Source organism: Macrotis lagotis, chromosome 1, assembly GCF_037893015.1.
Source record: "Macrotis lagotis isolate mMagLag1 chromosome 1, bilby.v1.9.chrom.fasta, whole genome shotgun sequence".
Lineage (NCBI taxonomy): Eukaryota > Metazoa > Chordata > Mammalia > Peramelemorphia > Peramelidae > Macrotis > Macrotis lagotis.
This window is the reverse complement of record NC_133658.1, coordinates 328,255,079-328,272,693: the sequence shown is the minus strand read 5'-3', so window position 1 is coordinate 328,272,693 and position 17,615 is coordinate 328,255,079. Positions and strand designations below refer to the sequence as shown.

The 17,615-nt window shown below is 35.5% G+C and overlaps 1 protein-coding gene across 8 annotated transcripts in view; it reads right to left on the bottom strand.

Moving 5' to 3' along the window:
• DENND1A (DENN domain containing 1A) overlaps positions 1-17,615 on the bottom strand; it is a 709,454-nt gene that overhangs the window by 498,740 nt on the left and 193,099 nt on the right. For all 8 annotated transcript variants that reach the window (XM_074211609.1, XM_074211608.1, XM_074211610.1 and 5 more), the window contains exons 4-5: positions 14,876-14,925; positions 2,427-2,546 (exon numbers count right to left, since the gene is read on the bottom strand). In XM_074211609.1, the coding sequence (XP_074067710.1) occupies positions 2,427-2,546; positions 14,876-14,925 (170 nt within the window). The remainder of the gene's footprint in view (positions 1-2,426; positions 2,547-14,875; positions 14,926-17,615) is intronic.

Here is a 17,615-nt window from a genome sequence, read left to right as displayed (position 1 = left end):
TGGTGGTGGTGTTGGTGGTGCTGGTGGCAATATCTTTCCTTTGTATAATACTTAAATTTTACAAAGCATTATCCTTATAAAAGTTCTGGGAAGTAAGGAATACAAATATTTTTATTGATGAACTAATGAAGAAAGGTCATCTGGTCAAAATCAATAACAACTGGCTAGGACCCAGATCCCTTGACTTCCACTCTAGTACTCTTTTACAGATAAGGAAGCAAATTCAGAGAAGTAATATGTGACTCATGGTCGCCTAGGACTCAAAATCTTAAGAGTAGTACTCTTCCTAATATAATTGTGTTACCTCTAGTATAAGAAGACTAGTCAGATGATCATAAATGTCTAGCACTTCAAATTAAGAGACCTGAACACACAGGAGGTCCATTCCTCCTGTCTCCAGTGTAATATGTGCCTATCTGAGGGAGAAAGGGGGAGGGGAATAGGGAGAAAAATAAAATGTAATGGGGGAATTGGTACACCAGAAAGACATCCCCTTTCTGGAATTCACTTAAGATCTGGCCTTTCATTTCAGGGGCCCATGTCCAAGTCCTTGGTAACAGGGCTTTGTCAGGAGCACCTTGAAGTTCCCCTGACCTGTCCTGCTCCATGTTAGCAGCAAGAGACAGGAGACAGGCCCCTCTGACACCTATTTAACAGAGGCAGATGGAGAGTGGTATGTATGGGATACCTTTAATTCTCCCTAAGGAACACCCTGCAGCACTGAAATGCAATTTCCACACAGCCCTTCCAAACCACAATTCACTATATTACTGGCAGAAGGAAATCAAGCATCACACAAGTGGAATGCCAGGATATAAATGGAGATTTACAAAGATCCAGTAAGCAAAGGAGGATACTGAGTATAGAAGGAGGATTAGAAAACAGGACACAGGAGGATCACTGGAAATATTGGTAATAACCTGAAGAATAGTAGAATAAGGGTGAGAAGCAGAGGGTAGAATAGAAATAATGGTTCCTTAAATACAGAAGAGGTCCGTAGGAGTAGCTAGGTGGCATAATGGACAGAGCACCGACCCTAGAATCAGGAGGTCCTCAGTTCAAACCCAGACTCAGATACTTAGCTGTGTGATCTTAGCCAAGTCACTTAACCCTGCTGCCTTGCAAAAACAAAACAAACAAAAACAGAAAAAGATATATAGAGCAAACCCTGAAGCACTATATAAACAACAGTTTTTATTATTCAAGTATTTTTGGTTTTAGTTTTTTGGGGGAGGGGGGAGGGTCTATCATGTGGAAGAGGGATTAGACTTGGTCTGATGAGCTAAAGAGAACAAGACTATAACAATGGGCTGAAATTGAAGAAAGGCAGATTTCAAAAAAAAGAATATAAAGAAAAATATGAATTTCAAAAAGGGGAAAAGGCTAGATTCCTTATTGGTCAGGAAGGAGTTGAACTAGATGACCACTCAGTCCCTTTCAAATGTAAATTTCTTTTTTTTTAGGTTTTTTTTTTCCAAGGCAATGGGGTAAAGTGGCTTGCCCAAGGCCACACAGCTAGGTAATTATTAAGTGTCTGAGACTGGATTTGAACCCAGGTACTCCTAACTCCAGGGCCGGTGCTTTATCTACTGCGCCACCTAGCCGCCCCCAAATGTAAATTTCAAAGATTTTATGACTATATTTACCTTAATCCTTACCTTAGTATTCTGCAATTATGAAACCATTTATTTCAAAAAATGCCTAATATATTTACTAGAAGCAGAGTCCTACATTCAGTTCTGGGGTAGACACAAAATTTAAACAAAATACAACCCTTGTCATTCAGAAAGATCACAGTCTAATCAGGAATATGAAATAAATAGGACTATAATATAAAATAATACATAAATTATTTATAAAGGTGAAAACAAATGACTATATAAATCAAAAAAAAGAAGGGAGGAGAAGGGTGGAGAAATCAGGAAAGACTTCCTGGAGGTAGCAAAAACCACAAACTCCAAGAACAGTTTCTGCAGGTACTTGAAGAAGACATGATCAGCACTGGCAAGCTAGTCTGAGATGCAGATATATATATATATATATATATATATATATATATATATATATATATATTCATTCCTGCATATACAAAATGTTTAAAAAAGAAGCTTAACAAGATAATTTCTGACAGTTCAAGATAACAGGAAGAGCTCAAGCTATGTCATCCAACTTTCACACATGACCTAGAGGCATTGACTCCTTCATTCAAGGCATGAAATACAAATAAATAATGAAAATTATCTTCCTAGGCTTAAAAGCACATGGACAATATTTTGAAATCCTTTTCTCAAAGTGCAGTGACTTGCAGGGGAAGAGATACAAAACGATGGAGAACAGCTGTAAAATTTAAATAACACTGGTAACAAAGCTAGGCCCAATACTGCTCCTTCCAACAAGCCAACAACCACAGCCCAGCCTCCCCTTACCTTAAGATGCAGAAGCAGCTCTTTGCTCCTGAAGATAAGCGGCAGAAGCCAAACCTCTGTTTGCTGTCAATGTCAGTAAGCACAAATGTGAAGTTCTGGCCAACTTGGCTCACTGTAAGGCTACAGGAAAGAAAGAACAAAGGGAAAATAAATTGTGCAACCAGTTCAGTGATAAAAAGTATCTTATCAAACCAAGTCATTGAACCTGTAACATTTCCTTTCTCAGTGGGCCTATGGTTCTCTAAATGAACTTGCACATTTACATTTTTCACCAGAATTTAAGGGAAATTAATAAAAAAAAGTCATTCTCCAGAACCACCTTTGGGGGGAACAAAAGATATCACTGTACCTAAATCCAGACCCTCTCACTAACTAGCACAGCATAACCTAACCAAGTTAACTTATTTCTTGAAGTTTCAATTTCCTCATCTGGAATATGAGCATATTAGAACATAAAATTTCAGTTCTGGCATTCTATGATGAGGAAGGTTATTTAGAATAATAAGTGCTGGGTTTGGAATCAGGAAGATCAAGTTCTAATTCCTCCTTACATATTTATCATTTTGTGGCAATGAGCAAGTCACTTAAACTCTTCTCAGCTTTAAATTCTTCAGCAAAAATGGGGGAAAGGAGGCACCGCCTTCTTTTGTGAGGATCAAATACAATAATACAAGGTATCCCAAGTTTCAGTGCAGTTCCAAGACTTAATAATTTGAAACCAAATAAAGATTTTGGGGACACCCTGTACATGTAAAGCACTATATAAATTTTAGTTATGTTCTACAGTCATCTAAAGTGCTAAAATTCTAAGTTCCCTTCTAGTTCTGACATTCTGCTTTTAGACCTGTTCTAGTGATAATGCTCTAAATATTGTTTCAATATCCCTTCCAGTTGTCATTCTTTTTTTATAAGGCTCCCTCTACAGTAGCACTCTCACCCTTTATTTCATGTTCTTTGATTCCATGATTCTCAATGATGTCTAAGAAGTGCTGTGGGCTACTTAGTAAAACCACTCACAGATCCAAGAAACAAGGTGAGCATTTGCTTTTTCAAATGCCATTTTCCTTGTAAGATTTCTGAAGCCCAAAGGAGCTCATTTTGGAGCCCAGGAAAGCCAGACTGTTTAACAATGCAAGCTGCTTTCCAAGACAATGAAAAACAATGCTATAAGAAAGCATTAAACAAAGCAATGTTTTTACTGCATTAAAACAAAAATAAAAATAAAATGCACATCACACATAAAGGCCCTAAAATAAAATTAGAATGCTGTGTCTGTTCTTGAAAAAAAGGCAAAAGCACAATGACAATAAACTATATTAACTAAAAAAATAATAGAAATTATTTTAAAATTAACACATATATAGCTATTTAAAAAATCTAATTATGAAATTTAGTTATGTCAGCTCTATAGGAGCTATTAGGACATGGAAAATTAGAACATTAGAGTTAAAAGGAACCTTGTCACATACATGTGAGTCTTTAGCTGAGATCTGTGAGGACAGCAGGAGCCTAATAAATACTTGGTGAAATGCAGTCAATGTCTCTGATGAGATTTTAACATTAACAAATAGTTTTTTGAAAACTTTTAATAGAATATGTAAGCTTTGAAACTTTTATTTCCTATATAAAATAAGGAAAATAAGTCTATATTTATCACATACTAAGATTAAAGAAATGTTGTTCTCTATAATTCATTTTACAAATTAAATAACTACCATTATCTAGGAGAAAATGGTAAATAAGAGTTGAAGTAGTCTTCCCTAAAGATAGCACTCATAATTAATGCTGACTCCTTAGACTCAAATAAGACTTTTAAAAGTCAGTTCTTGTAAAAGTCCTAGGCAGAAGACATATATGTGAATCAAGTCTCAAGGAACCTTAGGATCCTGAGCATCTTCTATAGGTCTAATGTAGCAAGCCCTATTTGGCAATGTGAAGCAAGGTGCATCAAACACCATTAAACACAAACAGCTTCTGTCTCTGCCAGCAGATCTGGTTTAGTGAAGAAAGGTCAACATTTGAGTCAGGAGAGTTCAAATACCAACTCTACTGAATAAGTCTGAACCACTATTTGCTCAAATGGGGATAAGAGTACTTCAGTACTATTAGTCAAATGGGCATAATAGTACTTTTATTTCCTACCTCATTGTTTTGTAGCCAAAATGATAAAAGTAACTGCAATTCACATTTATGGAGAACTCAATGATTACTAAAAAAGAGAAGCCACCTGAATAGTCAAAAAAATGTAAGACTTCAGAGACTGGATTTTAATCCCAGCATTGAAACATACTAGCTGTGTGACACTGGGCAAAGTCCCCTCTCTAAGCCTTGATTTTTTCATTTTTTAAATAAGGGTAATACTATTTGTGCTATTGGGGAAGTGGGAGTCTTAAGAGGAAATCATTTTTACAAAGTTTAAAATACCATGGGAAAGGGAAGTGTTCACCAGTCATACAAAGTTATATTCAAGATGAAGCAAAATAACAACCACTGCCATTTCTGTAGGCTTCTAAGATTGACAGTGTGCTTCTCATCTGTCTGGGAGTAGAAATAGGATTAGACCATTCTGGAGATAATAAAACAGTCTCAGAGGAGGAAAGTGACCTGCACACTTACACCTAGGTAATAGGTAAACAAAGTCTGGATTCCAACCAGGGTTTTCTAACCTAGGATGTGCATGTGAGTTGGTGGGAAAAGCCCTTAGATGTGCATGCACAGAATCTGGGTCTGAATTCTAACTCTAGGTTTTGAGCTTCTTCAACTATAAATGAAAGGTTAGACTAGAACCCTGCCAATTCTACAAGATATGGTCCTCTGCCTTTGTCCAGGCAGTGTTCCTCAGAGGGTCTCTCAAATGTGATTACATGCAGGAAAGTGCTTTGTAAATCTTTTTTCATCTAAAAGAATTTAAAAGCCTGACTATCACCATCCCCATTACCCTTCCTCATATCATCATCATCATCATCATCATCATCATCATCATCATCATCATCATCATCACTATCATCAGCACCATCACCATCCTCACATTAAAATTTTCCCATAACAAAGATTCAGGGAGAGGATCTATTTCAATTCAATTTAAAGGAGGAAAATTTTGATTGCTGAGGCCAAGAAAATAATTCAGAAGAAAAGGAAACCACTTTCTTCTGCCAGATATAATCAAGAATGTGAACAGAATCAGGGTAGCAATTTAAAAGGAACATGGTAATAAAACAGGTGTAAGTAATGCTATCCTCCACCCTGAACAAGCCAAGAGAAGAAACACATTTCTATAAAAGTTACAGAGCTGTCCAGGGGACACCCAATGCTACCTTCTTGTGGCTATTATGTTTTATCTATAAAGCATGGATGCGATGTTACTATGGTGACTTAATACTATGTTTTAAAGAAGGATTATATGATTAATTTTAACAAGGTTGAGAGCTGAGGATGTGTGAGAAACGAGATTCAAGCTCACATAATTAAAGTGATTGGGGACGAAAGCAAAGCTCACTTGGGGGAGGGGAAGGCTAGTGTGATTGAATTATTTTGCACAACAGGTCAGAAAAATTCTAAGTTACAAATGTATCCCATCTTTTTATAGGGTAATGCTTTGTGATCTAACAAATTAGGTACCTTCCTAAATTTAACTCTGGACTACAGGTCCTAAGATGTTTAAAATAAACAGGTTTTGGCAAAAAAAGATTTGGAATGCTTGTTGTTTAAATACCTGGTACCTTGCAAATGCCTATCCAGTCATTAGTTCTAGTATGAGAGGCAGTGTGGTAGAGTGGAAAGTACTGGCAGAAGACCAGGGTTCAAATCCCATTTCCACCATTTACTTGTCATGTAACTGGTCAAAATCACTTTTCAAAATCACTCTGGGATTCAGGTTCTTTGTCAAATGGAAACAACTAACCTTGTAGAACTACGGAGTGGAAGGTACTTTGTAAACCTTAAAGTATTACATAAATTAAAACTGTTATAATTTCCTGTCTGTTAAGACTTTAAAGGGGAAAAAAGGATGAAATAAAAAGAATATTTTTAAGTGGTAGGTTCTAGAAAAAAAAAATCTGGGTTCAATTTTTAATTCTGTATCTGAGTAACCTGGGGGAACCCTTCTCTAAACTTCAGTTTTCTCCTTGGTAAAATAGAGATAATACAATCTACACAACCTACCTCAAGAGCTGAAGTTGCAAGATCCTGATTAAAGTTATTTTGTAAGCTGTAGTGTTATAGAAAAGTGTGTTACTATTTTTAAAAATATAAGCAAAATTCTTCAGGGGACCTACACTATTATCTGAATGGGTACTTCTCCCACTGATGGAGATCAGAATTTTTTTATGACCTAGTAGTTAATTTAATCAGACCAAAAAAAAAAATCATCCCCGAATGGTCAACATTCTGGCAATGGATCGTTCTTCATTTAGCTAGGCTAGTCCTCTGTTAATAGACACACAGTGTATCATTCAATCAATCCACAAGTATACATTAAGCTCTAGCTATGTGTCAATTATCAAACTAAACTCTAGGGGATAATAAAAAGGCAAAAAAAAGTTCCTCCCTTCAAGGATCATAGACTCAAAAGGAGAAGAAAACATGCATATAGTTACATACAAGAGCCATACAAAGGATACAGGTAGCCTTAGAAAGAAAAACATTAGTAGCTCCAGGTACAGGGATCTTGCACCACTGAAAGTTTTAGGTCTTACAGGAGCTTGTGTTCTTTTGGAATTGCTCCAAATTCATCTCCACACTTTAAGAATTAGGTTTTGGTAGAGAAATAATAATTACTCACTTATATAGTATTTTACAGTTTGTAAACTATTTTCTGTATCATCTATATAAAGGATGTCATAAAGATAGTATTATTCCTATTTTACAGATGAGGAGACTGAAACTCAAAAGTGATTTGATCATGCTCAAAGGACTAGAAAACTAGACAACATCCTCAAGCTACAAAGAAGCATGAGACTACTCTCACAAAGACTTTCCTAAAAAGTTCCCCTTTTTTGGAGCTGCTAGGTGGTACAGTGGACAGAGCACTGACCCTGAAGTCAAGAGGATCTGAGTTCAAATCTGATCTCAGATACTTAATGCTTACTTACCTAAGTGACCTTGGGCAAGTCACTTAATCCCATTGCCTTGAAAACAAACAAAAAGATTCCCCCTTCCAAGTCACAAATAATAACAATAATAAAATAAAAAAATGTGAAAAGCACAACTGTTTTATTGCTTGGTTAACTGGGGCTCCAAAATGATTCATTCATTCATTCATTCAAAACAAGGATTATAGTATAGTATAAGAAAAAGAATACTAAACTTGGTATCAGGAGAATTGGATATTAGTTCTGGTTCTGTCACTAACTAATCTTCAAAAAGTAGTCACTACTTCTCTTCCTGGTTTTTGGTTTCCTTACCAGCAAAAATTAATGGATTGGACCAGATAACCTGTGAGTTCCTTTCAGCTATGACATTTTGTGTACCTAAAAGTTCTTTGCTTGGCTTTCCTTTACTCCTATGAGAGAGACCTCTACCATTTGAATCCTGATGACTTGGATTATTAGATCAGCCAGGATAAAGTGCTCTTCTCTGGTTGAATTACTTTTTAAATTTATTGACCTTTTGCTTAACAACGGCTGATAAAGGGGGGTGGCTAGGTGTTGAAGTGGATAAAGCACTGGCCCTGGAGTCAGGAGTACTGGGTTCAAATATGGTCTCAGACACTTAATAATTATCTAGCTGTGTGGCCTTGGGCAAGCCACTTAACCCCATTTGCCTAGCAAAAACCTAAAAAAAAAAAAAACAACACAATGGCTGATAGACATCTGATTTAAAAAGAAAGGATAGTTTAGGAGTACCATAGCTTATAGGGGGACACTTACTTTTAAGGACTGGTTAAAGACTGGCTGATAAAAAGTTGTGTAACAACACCAAAGGACAAAGCTCAAAACCATTATGTTTTAACATATTTCTCCTGGGCAACTTCCAGCTAACTTATAGTCAGGAAGTCCTTATTCAATAAAGGTCTTAAAGATTTCTGCATGGCAGAGGATTGACTCATCTTTCCAGTTATGGTAAAAGACTATGATAATTCAGATATTTCTCCACGATGACTACTTTAGAAAAAGGATCTGATTTCTTAATAAAGCCTGTGTTCGTTTATCCTCAACTTCAGCAGTGATTCTTTCATATAGTAATAAAATGGTCATATAATGTTAGAATTATAAGGAACACAGAACATGAGAAGAGAGAACAGAGACAATTAGAGTCAAAAAGAAATTTGGGACATAGAAGAATGTCATTTTAAAGGTCCTGAGAACATAGAACTAACAGAACCTTACTTAAAAAAAAAACCTCAAGAAGGCCTTTGTGACACAGACACATTAGAATTGGGACTATTAAAACAAAGATTCATTAGTAGCTCATAGAACCTTAGCTGTCTGTACTAAGTAATCTCTAATGTTGTTTTACTCAAAGTTTGTGGAAGAATTAGAAGTTGAACCAACAACTTCACTCTAGTACTATATTCTTTCATATTTCTTAATCCTTAAACTTTCACAATTTCTCAGGAAAAAAAATTTCTTCATTAAGTATTTTCCCCCCACAGGAATTCTGAACTCAACTGAACCTTAGCAACCTAGCAAGTCAAAAGAACTAAAATCCAAAATAAGAGTATCTCCAAAAACAATCATTTAAGGATAAATTCTAACTATTCTATTCCCTCTAATGTACCTTCAAAGTCCATGTCCACATGAAGAACAAGGAAGAAAGGCGATGTTTATTCAAACCACAGAATCTAACCTTCATGCTGCCTGCCAAGTGATGGTTATTTCTGTCTCCTTCTGAAGCATTTCATTAAATCTTGAAGAAGCTTCCAGGTATAGTATATAAATGGAATGCAGAGGCATGGACCATGTGGATGAAACAGTTGGATTTCAGGTATCACATGAGAGACAAAGTCCATGTTAGCCAAGTCATCATCATCAAACATTTCTGGAGGAATTTATTTGTGGGCCAATGTACTGAATCCCACATGACAGCTACTTTTCCTCCTGGGTTGTTAAGCAGAAATGGCTTAATATAGGAACCATCTGCAGATTGAATAAAGTCCAAAGTCCTTGGTTTGGCATTTAAGACTTTATACAACTAGCTCTGACCTATCTCTCTCAGTTTATTCCCTATTCCTTTTCATGTTTTCCATGTTTCCAAAAATGTTGCTTACCATCTCCCTTTATCACTGCAGAGCTCATTCTATAGTTTACCAGAACACTCTATTTGCTGATGTTGTTCCTAGTACCTGTAATATCCTCTCAGTCATCTCTGCCTACTAACAACAGTTAGCTCAAATGCTACCTATCTTCCATGAAGCCTTCCCTCATTCCTTTTGTCAAAAAAACCCTCCTCCTTTTAGCTCACTAATAACAAATGTACCTCTCTAATGCATTTGTTGCATGTAGTAAATAATTATGAGTCTCATCCCCTCATTAGATTGTAATCCCATAAAATAAGGGAAGAGACACCACCCCCCTACTGGCAAAAATAATCTCTAAGTACCTTCTAGCTCTGACATCCTATGTTCTAAGGTCTAGTCTTACTCTCAAATATTCTTTGGACTATTAAGTTTTCTTACAAGTTATCTCTTCTCTATTTAATGGTGACTGGGCAAGTTCTATTTTTTCAACATGATTAATAAATTATACTACTATTTGCTGTGGTAAAAAAGGAAAAAAGGACACAGAAATGGCTAAAAAGACTTCTGTTTTTAAAAAGAATCCTGGGGTGGCTAGGTGGCCCAGTGGGATAGAGCACTGGCCCTCGAGTCAGGAGTACCTGAGTTCAAATCTAGCCTCAGACACTTAATTATCTAGCTCTGTGGCCTTGGGAAAACCACTTAACCCCATTGCCTTGCAAAAACCTAAAAAAAAAAAAAAAAGAATCCACTAAGGCATTACTCTTTGACTGAGCAGAAAATAATCTATGTCCCACAATCAAAAACCAAAAATGAATTTATCATCTCCAGTGCTCAGCAAAGGACTCTGCATAGAACAATGGCAGCTTCACAGATATTAGTTGAGTTGTTAGGATAAATGAGGTAATATAGGTAAAACATACTGCTAAACTCAAGGGGCTATATAGTTATGAATATTAGTTGAACTGAATATACTGCTATTTTTTGCAGTGTAGTCTGTCTCAGCAACCCAACTAAGTTCTTTGAGGAAAGGTAGCCATGTGTTATACTTCTGTCTTTTGAATGGTACTGATCATATGTGAAATACTCAACAGGTAATAAAGAAGTTTTCTTAAGTATGTAATTATGTAATTTCTATCATCCTTTTTTTCAAATAGAGAGAATGTTACTTCTCCCAATCTACTTCAGAGAAACAATATGAAAATAAGAGAATATCATGATATAAAAAATTATGTACTTTAATAAAGTTATATTATTTGCATAATTGCTGCATTCAAATAGAAAAATCTCAAAATGATAAACAATCTGTAATTAAAAAAATTTCTTAAGTTCCTAAGAATGAAGTATTTAGGAAAAATTAATTTCTACAATTCTAAGATATTAGAATTAACAGGCAATTTTACAGAACCTCAGAGCTAGAAGGGTCCCCATAGGACATCTAGATATCACCCAAAGTTTAAACCCCTTCCATAGAGTCAGATAGTTATCTAACCTTATTTTGGACATTTGTAAAGTTGTTGAAATGATCAATCATTGAAATGATCAATCCTGGAAATGACCTATTTTATATTGCAGATAGATCTGTTAGGAAATCTTGCTAATACTAAAATCTGCCTCCCTGGGGCTTCTATCTTTTGTTTTTCCCTCTGGAATCATGCTAAAAAAAATCTTATAATCCTTCTTTCACAGGACAAGTCCTCATATATTTGAAAACCCTAATTGTGTATGTTATAGTAGACAATCACAAGATGGAGAATTGAAAAGATACAGTACCATATCTTATTCTACCACAAATTTCTTTCCAAAAATTATCTCCACTGACCCCAATTTCCAGACCTATAAAATAGGAGCTACTGGCATAGATAATCTCGAAGGCCCCTTCCAGGTCTGACATGCTATGTTCTAAGGTCCACTCGAATATTCTAAGAACTAAATTTTCTTACAAGTTATCTCTTCTCTATTTAATGATGATTGCACAAGTTCTACTTTTTTTGGACTGATTAATAAATTGAACTATTATTTGCTATGGTAGAAAAGGGAAAAGGACACAGAAATAACTAGGAAGACTTCTTTTAAAAAAAATTCACCGGGGGGCAGCTAGGTGGCGCAGTGGACAGAACACCAGCCCTGGAGTCAGGAGTACCTCAGTTCAAATCCAGCCTCAGACACTTAATAATTACCTAGTTGTGTGGCCTTGGGAAAGCCACTTAACCCCACTGCCTTGCAAAATATAAAGATAAAAATAAAAAGAATTCACCAGGGCATTACTCTTTGAGCTAGTAGAATATAATCTATGTTCCTGGATAACAAAACCAGGACCTTGGGTATTTAGACTCTGACCAGAGACAAATACAGCTAGAATATTCATTTACAATACAAATTTTCTATGACTGATACCTAAGGAGAAAATTCTAACATGGAAGTCTTTGTATTTCTTGAAAAGGAACTAATTTATCAGAATTTAGTCTAGTTTAGACTAGATTAAATTTTGTAAAAGTTAGAATTTGAGAACAAAAAGGGGGACTAAAATATTATGTTCCTTTTATGTTCCCCAAAATATTTTCTTCTATCAAGAAGAAAATTTCATTGCATTTAAGGTGAAATATCTAAGTAAAAGAGGGAATTATTGTAAAAGATTTAAATTTAACACTTAAGTAACATTTCTGTCCCCAAATTATTCATGTTACAGAATTATTAGCACTCTGAATTTAGAATACAGAATACTAAACCCAGAAAGTTGTAGTTAGGAGCTTTAGAAATTAGGAAGTAACATAAGACATAGAATATTCAAATATAAATCATAAGGCCCTTAGAGATTGTAGAGTTTAAATCTCATTTTAAAGATAGGCACACTGAAGTTATAAGTGATTTAACTAAGGCCACAAAGTAACATAATAGCAAAACCATGGAAAGAATTCAATGTCCAGAACCCAGGTCCAAGGCTCTGTTCATGCATCATATCAGTTTAAAAAAAAACCTCAAGGAACCTATGATTTCATTAGTGTGGAAGCTCCCTCTACCAACAAAGATCATGACCTTTATAGTAGAGAATCTTAGAGAGCTGCTTAAAGCTCTGAGTCGTGAAGCGATTTGCCCACAGCCATAAATCAGTTAGTGTCAGAGGTGGGATTTTAAGCCATGTCTTCTTAATTCCAATATCAGCTTTCAATGCACTATGCCATGTGCCATTTCTAGTTTTAATATACTCATTAAAAAAATAGCCATGGGAAAAAAAAAACCAAATCCACCCAAAATAGATCTCCATTTAAGAGGAAGTTACATTTTTATTTTTCTTTATTAAAAACCCATTTAAGTTTTCAAAAATTCCAAATCCATTAGTCCCTATGAGTATATCATCACCATAATTTGAAATATACATTTTATCAGCAAATAAAATATAGGTTTCACATATGATTGGTTAACACAAATAGATGTGAAACTTGTATTAAATAGAAACCAATAAGCAAATAAAATTTGTTTGGCTTGATTAGAGGACACATGAAGGAAGAGAAACTTGTTTTGCTCCATTCATAATCTATTCATTTTAAAATTAAGGCAAAATGTTTATTAAACATTGACTACATGAGAATTGACTGGTTCAAGAGTCTTTACCTAATCCCACCCCCCAACAGGTGGGACTATTCCTTTCTTCTTAAAATTTCTAAGACTTGAAGTTTTCCTCTGTATTGACTATATTTAACTGTGCATCATAATCATATGTGTGTTCATGTCTCATCCACCTCTGCTGGTAGTCTGTGAGTTAACTGAGGGCAGCAGCAATGTCATTTTATCTTTGATTCTCCATCACCAAGCACAAAGGAGGCACATAGGAGGCACACTGCTCAATTGAATTTGGCACAGCCAATCAAGATCCAAATCATGACTTAGTAATATGTCACAGAAGATGCCATAGAGATCATCTAGCATGGCTTCCTCATTTAAACAGGTGAGGAGAAACTGACTTGTCCAAAGTAATATAATTAATAGGAAGCAGAACCTAAGACTTGAACCTAAGTCCCTTTATTCCAAGTCTAGTGTCCTGGTTACTACTTGAGGCTGTCCATCTGACCCATCATATCAATAATGAAGAGGGATCACTCCATTTCAGGAGAACAGTCAAGCATCCCTAAATTTGGTGCACCTACATTTTCTACTTTATATATGCAAATTACCTCCCTCCTCTCTCTCTCTCTCTCTCTCTCTCTCTCTCTCTCTCTCTCTCTCTCTCTCTCTCTCTCCCTCCAACCCCCACATATATACACATATGCACACATGTATATACAAAATGCATAAATTTCTATAATAACATTTACATGTTTAACATAATATACATATAAAGTAAATAGGAGAGTATACTTCAACCATGCTAACTCAGTGGTTTAAATTTGGTAATAAAAATTAAAAATTCATAGAACCAGAAGAGACTATAGTTGATCAAAAGGCAGCATCATGCAGTGAAAGAGCATTAAGGTTGGAGTCAAAAAGAATTGGGTTCAAGCTGTGACTGACACAAGTTATGTGAACTTGTGCAAATGATTTCACTTCTGGGTCTCAGTTTCCTTACTTGTAAAATGAAGATATTAACCCACCAATTACTTCTTCAGTGTTTTAATGGGGATAAGGAGGGGAAAAGAATGTGTATACCTTAAAGAATTAGCACATAAGTCATTATATAAGTTATTATTAAAAGAATAAAATAATTACAGGGTTTAGAGCATGACAGAATCTTAAAGATTATGTAACCCAGCACCCTCATTTTGCACATAAAGAAACTGAGACTTAAGAGTTTTAAGTGACTTATACAAGTCCCAAAACTTAAAGTAGCCAAGTTAGAATTTGAACCCAGATCCTGTAACTCCAAATTATGAGTTCTTGCTACTAATCCACTGCTTCTTCATCTTTATTATAATATTATAATTTAATCTTCATTTGCAGATGAGGAAACTGAAGCCTACATAGGGAAAATTACTAGACCAAAGTCACATAGCATATTAGCTTGGGAGTTAATTGCAGATCTTCTGCCTCCCAGACTAGGTCTCTTCCCACTATCCCATACTATCCTGCCAATGTATAGTTCAAACTTTTAAACTTTTTGATGGTGCCCATAAAATCCCCAGGAAAAAGGATATTGCAACTTTCCTTGGCACATAGGTGCTTTAAATCATAGTTAAACATACAGAATGTTACAAATAGCATGGTTTTCATTCTCCTTTGCAGTTTTATTGACAAGTATTGTTTTTTTTCTCTCTTGTAAAGTTTAAAAATCTAACACTACCTGTCCACACAGAAGGGGAAACAAAACTTGGTCAAAGTCTGTAGAACTTCCTGTGGAGAGAAAAAGAGATAATTTATACATCTAATGGGAGCAATAAATCTAACATTAACCACAAGCGCCCAATCTTACAACTCTACCCCTGAAGAAATCTGAGACAGATGAAGAAATATGAGCTTTATCAATTACATGGGGAAGAGGACTGGGCAGTCAATCATGTGAAATAATAAACATGATCAAACTTCATTAAAAATGAAAAATTAATCAAGATTCACACATGGGCAAGCAGCAGGGGCCCGGCAGCAAAGCTCCAAAGGGAAGGAGGAGTTTGCATGGCTGAGTGTTAACACCCCTCAAGGGACCATCTTCAGCATGACCATATGGATCAGACTGAATAACACCAAACCACATGGGCTTGGCCTGGCAGGACCACTTCTGCTGGCACCATTTTTGCCTGTTACCTAGAAACAGAGGGGTCTGGGATTAGGAACAGTTTCCCAACATCAACAGGACCAATAACAAGAAAGAGATAAAGCCAATCATTTTCAAATATGATTTTTTTAATGTACTCACATTCTTTTCCATCATTAAAATCTCTATTTGCTTAGTTTTTGTTGAAAGTTTCTGTTTGTTACCAATTATTTTGGCATCAAGCTGTAACAATTTCAATTTGGGTTTGTTTGTTTTTTTTTAATGACACCACTGTACTTGTCCTTTTTTACACATTCCCAGTTTATCAATTAACCAAGGTAAACTATTAGTTTAAATGTCTTTTTGAAATGGGTATTAGCATTCTTGAGAAAGAGTAATAAAAAGTGGTAAGATGGAATGGTACTTCAAAGTCCTCATTCTTTGGACAAGAAAACTTTCTTTTAGTAAATTAGTCAGGGAATGTTGGTGCCAGAAGGAAGTCTGGACCATAGAGCAATACCATACATTACAGAAAATTGGCCTCAAATGATGTATCTGAATACAGTGTGTTGGGACAAAAATCATTAGACTTGGAAGATTTCAAACATAAAATGCTAGAATATAAAACTGAATATTAGAACATGGACATTATAATGTCAGAGCGACCTAGAAGAGACCTTAGTACACAGAATGGTTGAACATGGAAGCAAAAAAGTTCAGATCACATAAACACATAGCAAATAAATGCAAGAGGCCATTAAAGTCAGTAAATATTTTAAGTGCCTATTATATAAAAGGCACAAAATTTACCTAGACAACCTCATGAGAGAAACAAAATTTTTATAGTTTTAGCTTAAATGAAAAACCTCAAAACTAACATTAAAAGTTCATTAATTCAAAATTATAAAAATAACACATGTATCCCTTTCATGAATCTGCTTTGATCTCCATCCTTTTCTGCTCACAAATTTCTGGACAAAACAATGAGTATATTTTTTAAGACTTTAAGCCTTGATGCTAAGTTAAATCTTGATGCCTTAACTTAATCCAAATCTGTCAGTGTGATGAAGATCAAGCTACAAATGTAGTCCTATTCCAACCAATAATAATGAGTTATCAATGTTAACGGGATTGATGATGCTTGCTTCATTTAGTTTTAAAACCAGTTCTATCACTCAAGAAAGAAACTCACATCAATCTAATCATCTATTCAATGAAGCAGAAAGCAGTTAAGCTTTCTCTGCCAGAGTATATCCCTCCTATATAATTCAATAGAGAATATTCTATTCTTTAGCATTATTACATGGGAACCAAATTAATCATTACACTTAAGAAATGAAAATCTCTAAATGAATTTAGTTTAGAATGAATAAAATAAATTTCTCTCCAAACCGACTAAACTGCTCTATCTGTACACTAGTCATATCTGAGCCATACTGTCTGTAATAGCCTATCTGCTATTTTAAAAGAGGATGCCTTCTATATTTAAAGATTAATCACCACCTAGCAAACACACACACACACACACACACACACACACACAGAGAGAGAGAGAGAGAGAGAGAGAGAGAGAGAGAGAGAGAGAGAGAGAGAGAGAGAGAGAGAAGAGATTGCTTAGGACTGGAATGAAGGAGAAGCAGGGTCCTAGGTAGTTCTGCTAAAAGTATTCTCTATGTGATCCTGAGCTACTTACAATATTCTATGTTCTTAAAGCACAAATATCATTAGCTTACAACCCACCCAACTCCAGTTTATTACCATGAGCATCTAATATAAATGCCTTAAAATGGCATTTAAAACTTTTTATAACCTGACACTTTCCTCTCCTTCTTCTGTTCTTGAAAATAACTCTGTTTGACAAATCTACTATTCCAACTAGTCTAGTGCTTCCTTTCTATTTGTACACTTCACTCCATTTTCCACCTGTATTATGCTCCTCATCTCCCTCCCAGCAGAACTTGGATTCTGCCCCTGGGATCCTAGTTCCTGATATGTGAGCTTTGACTTTATCTTGCCTAGAATCAAGACACTAGGATACTTCCCGGACATTTGTATACCATCATGGTATTTGATTTCTTCAGCTCAATACTCCTATTCTATGCTTGAACATTATAAATTCAAAGATCCCTACTAACTCAGTGATTCTAATACTGTTATACAGAGGAATAAAGTTTTGCTGGTCAGTAAAGACATTTAGACAACTAGAGGGTAGAGGGAGGAGAGGGACTTTGACTTTAAAATCTCTACCCCCCAACACCCTTTTATCTTAGGCATACATCCTCCCAATAATTTAAAGCAAGAAATAATTTAAACAAAGTTCTCTTTTTACCTC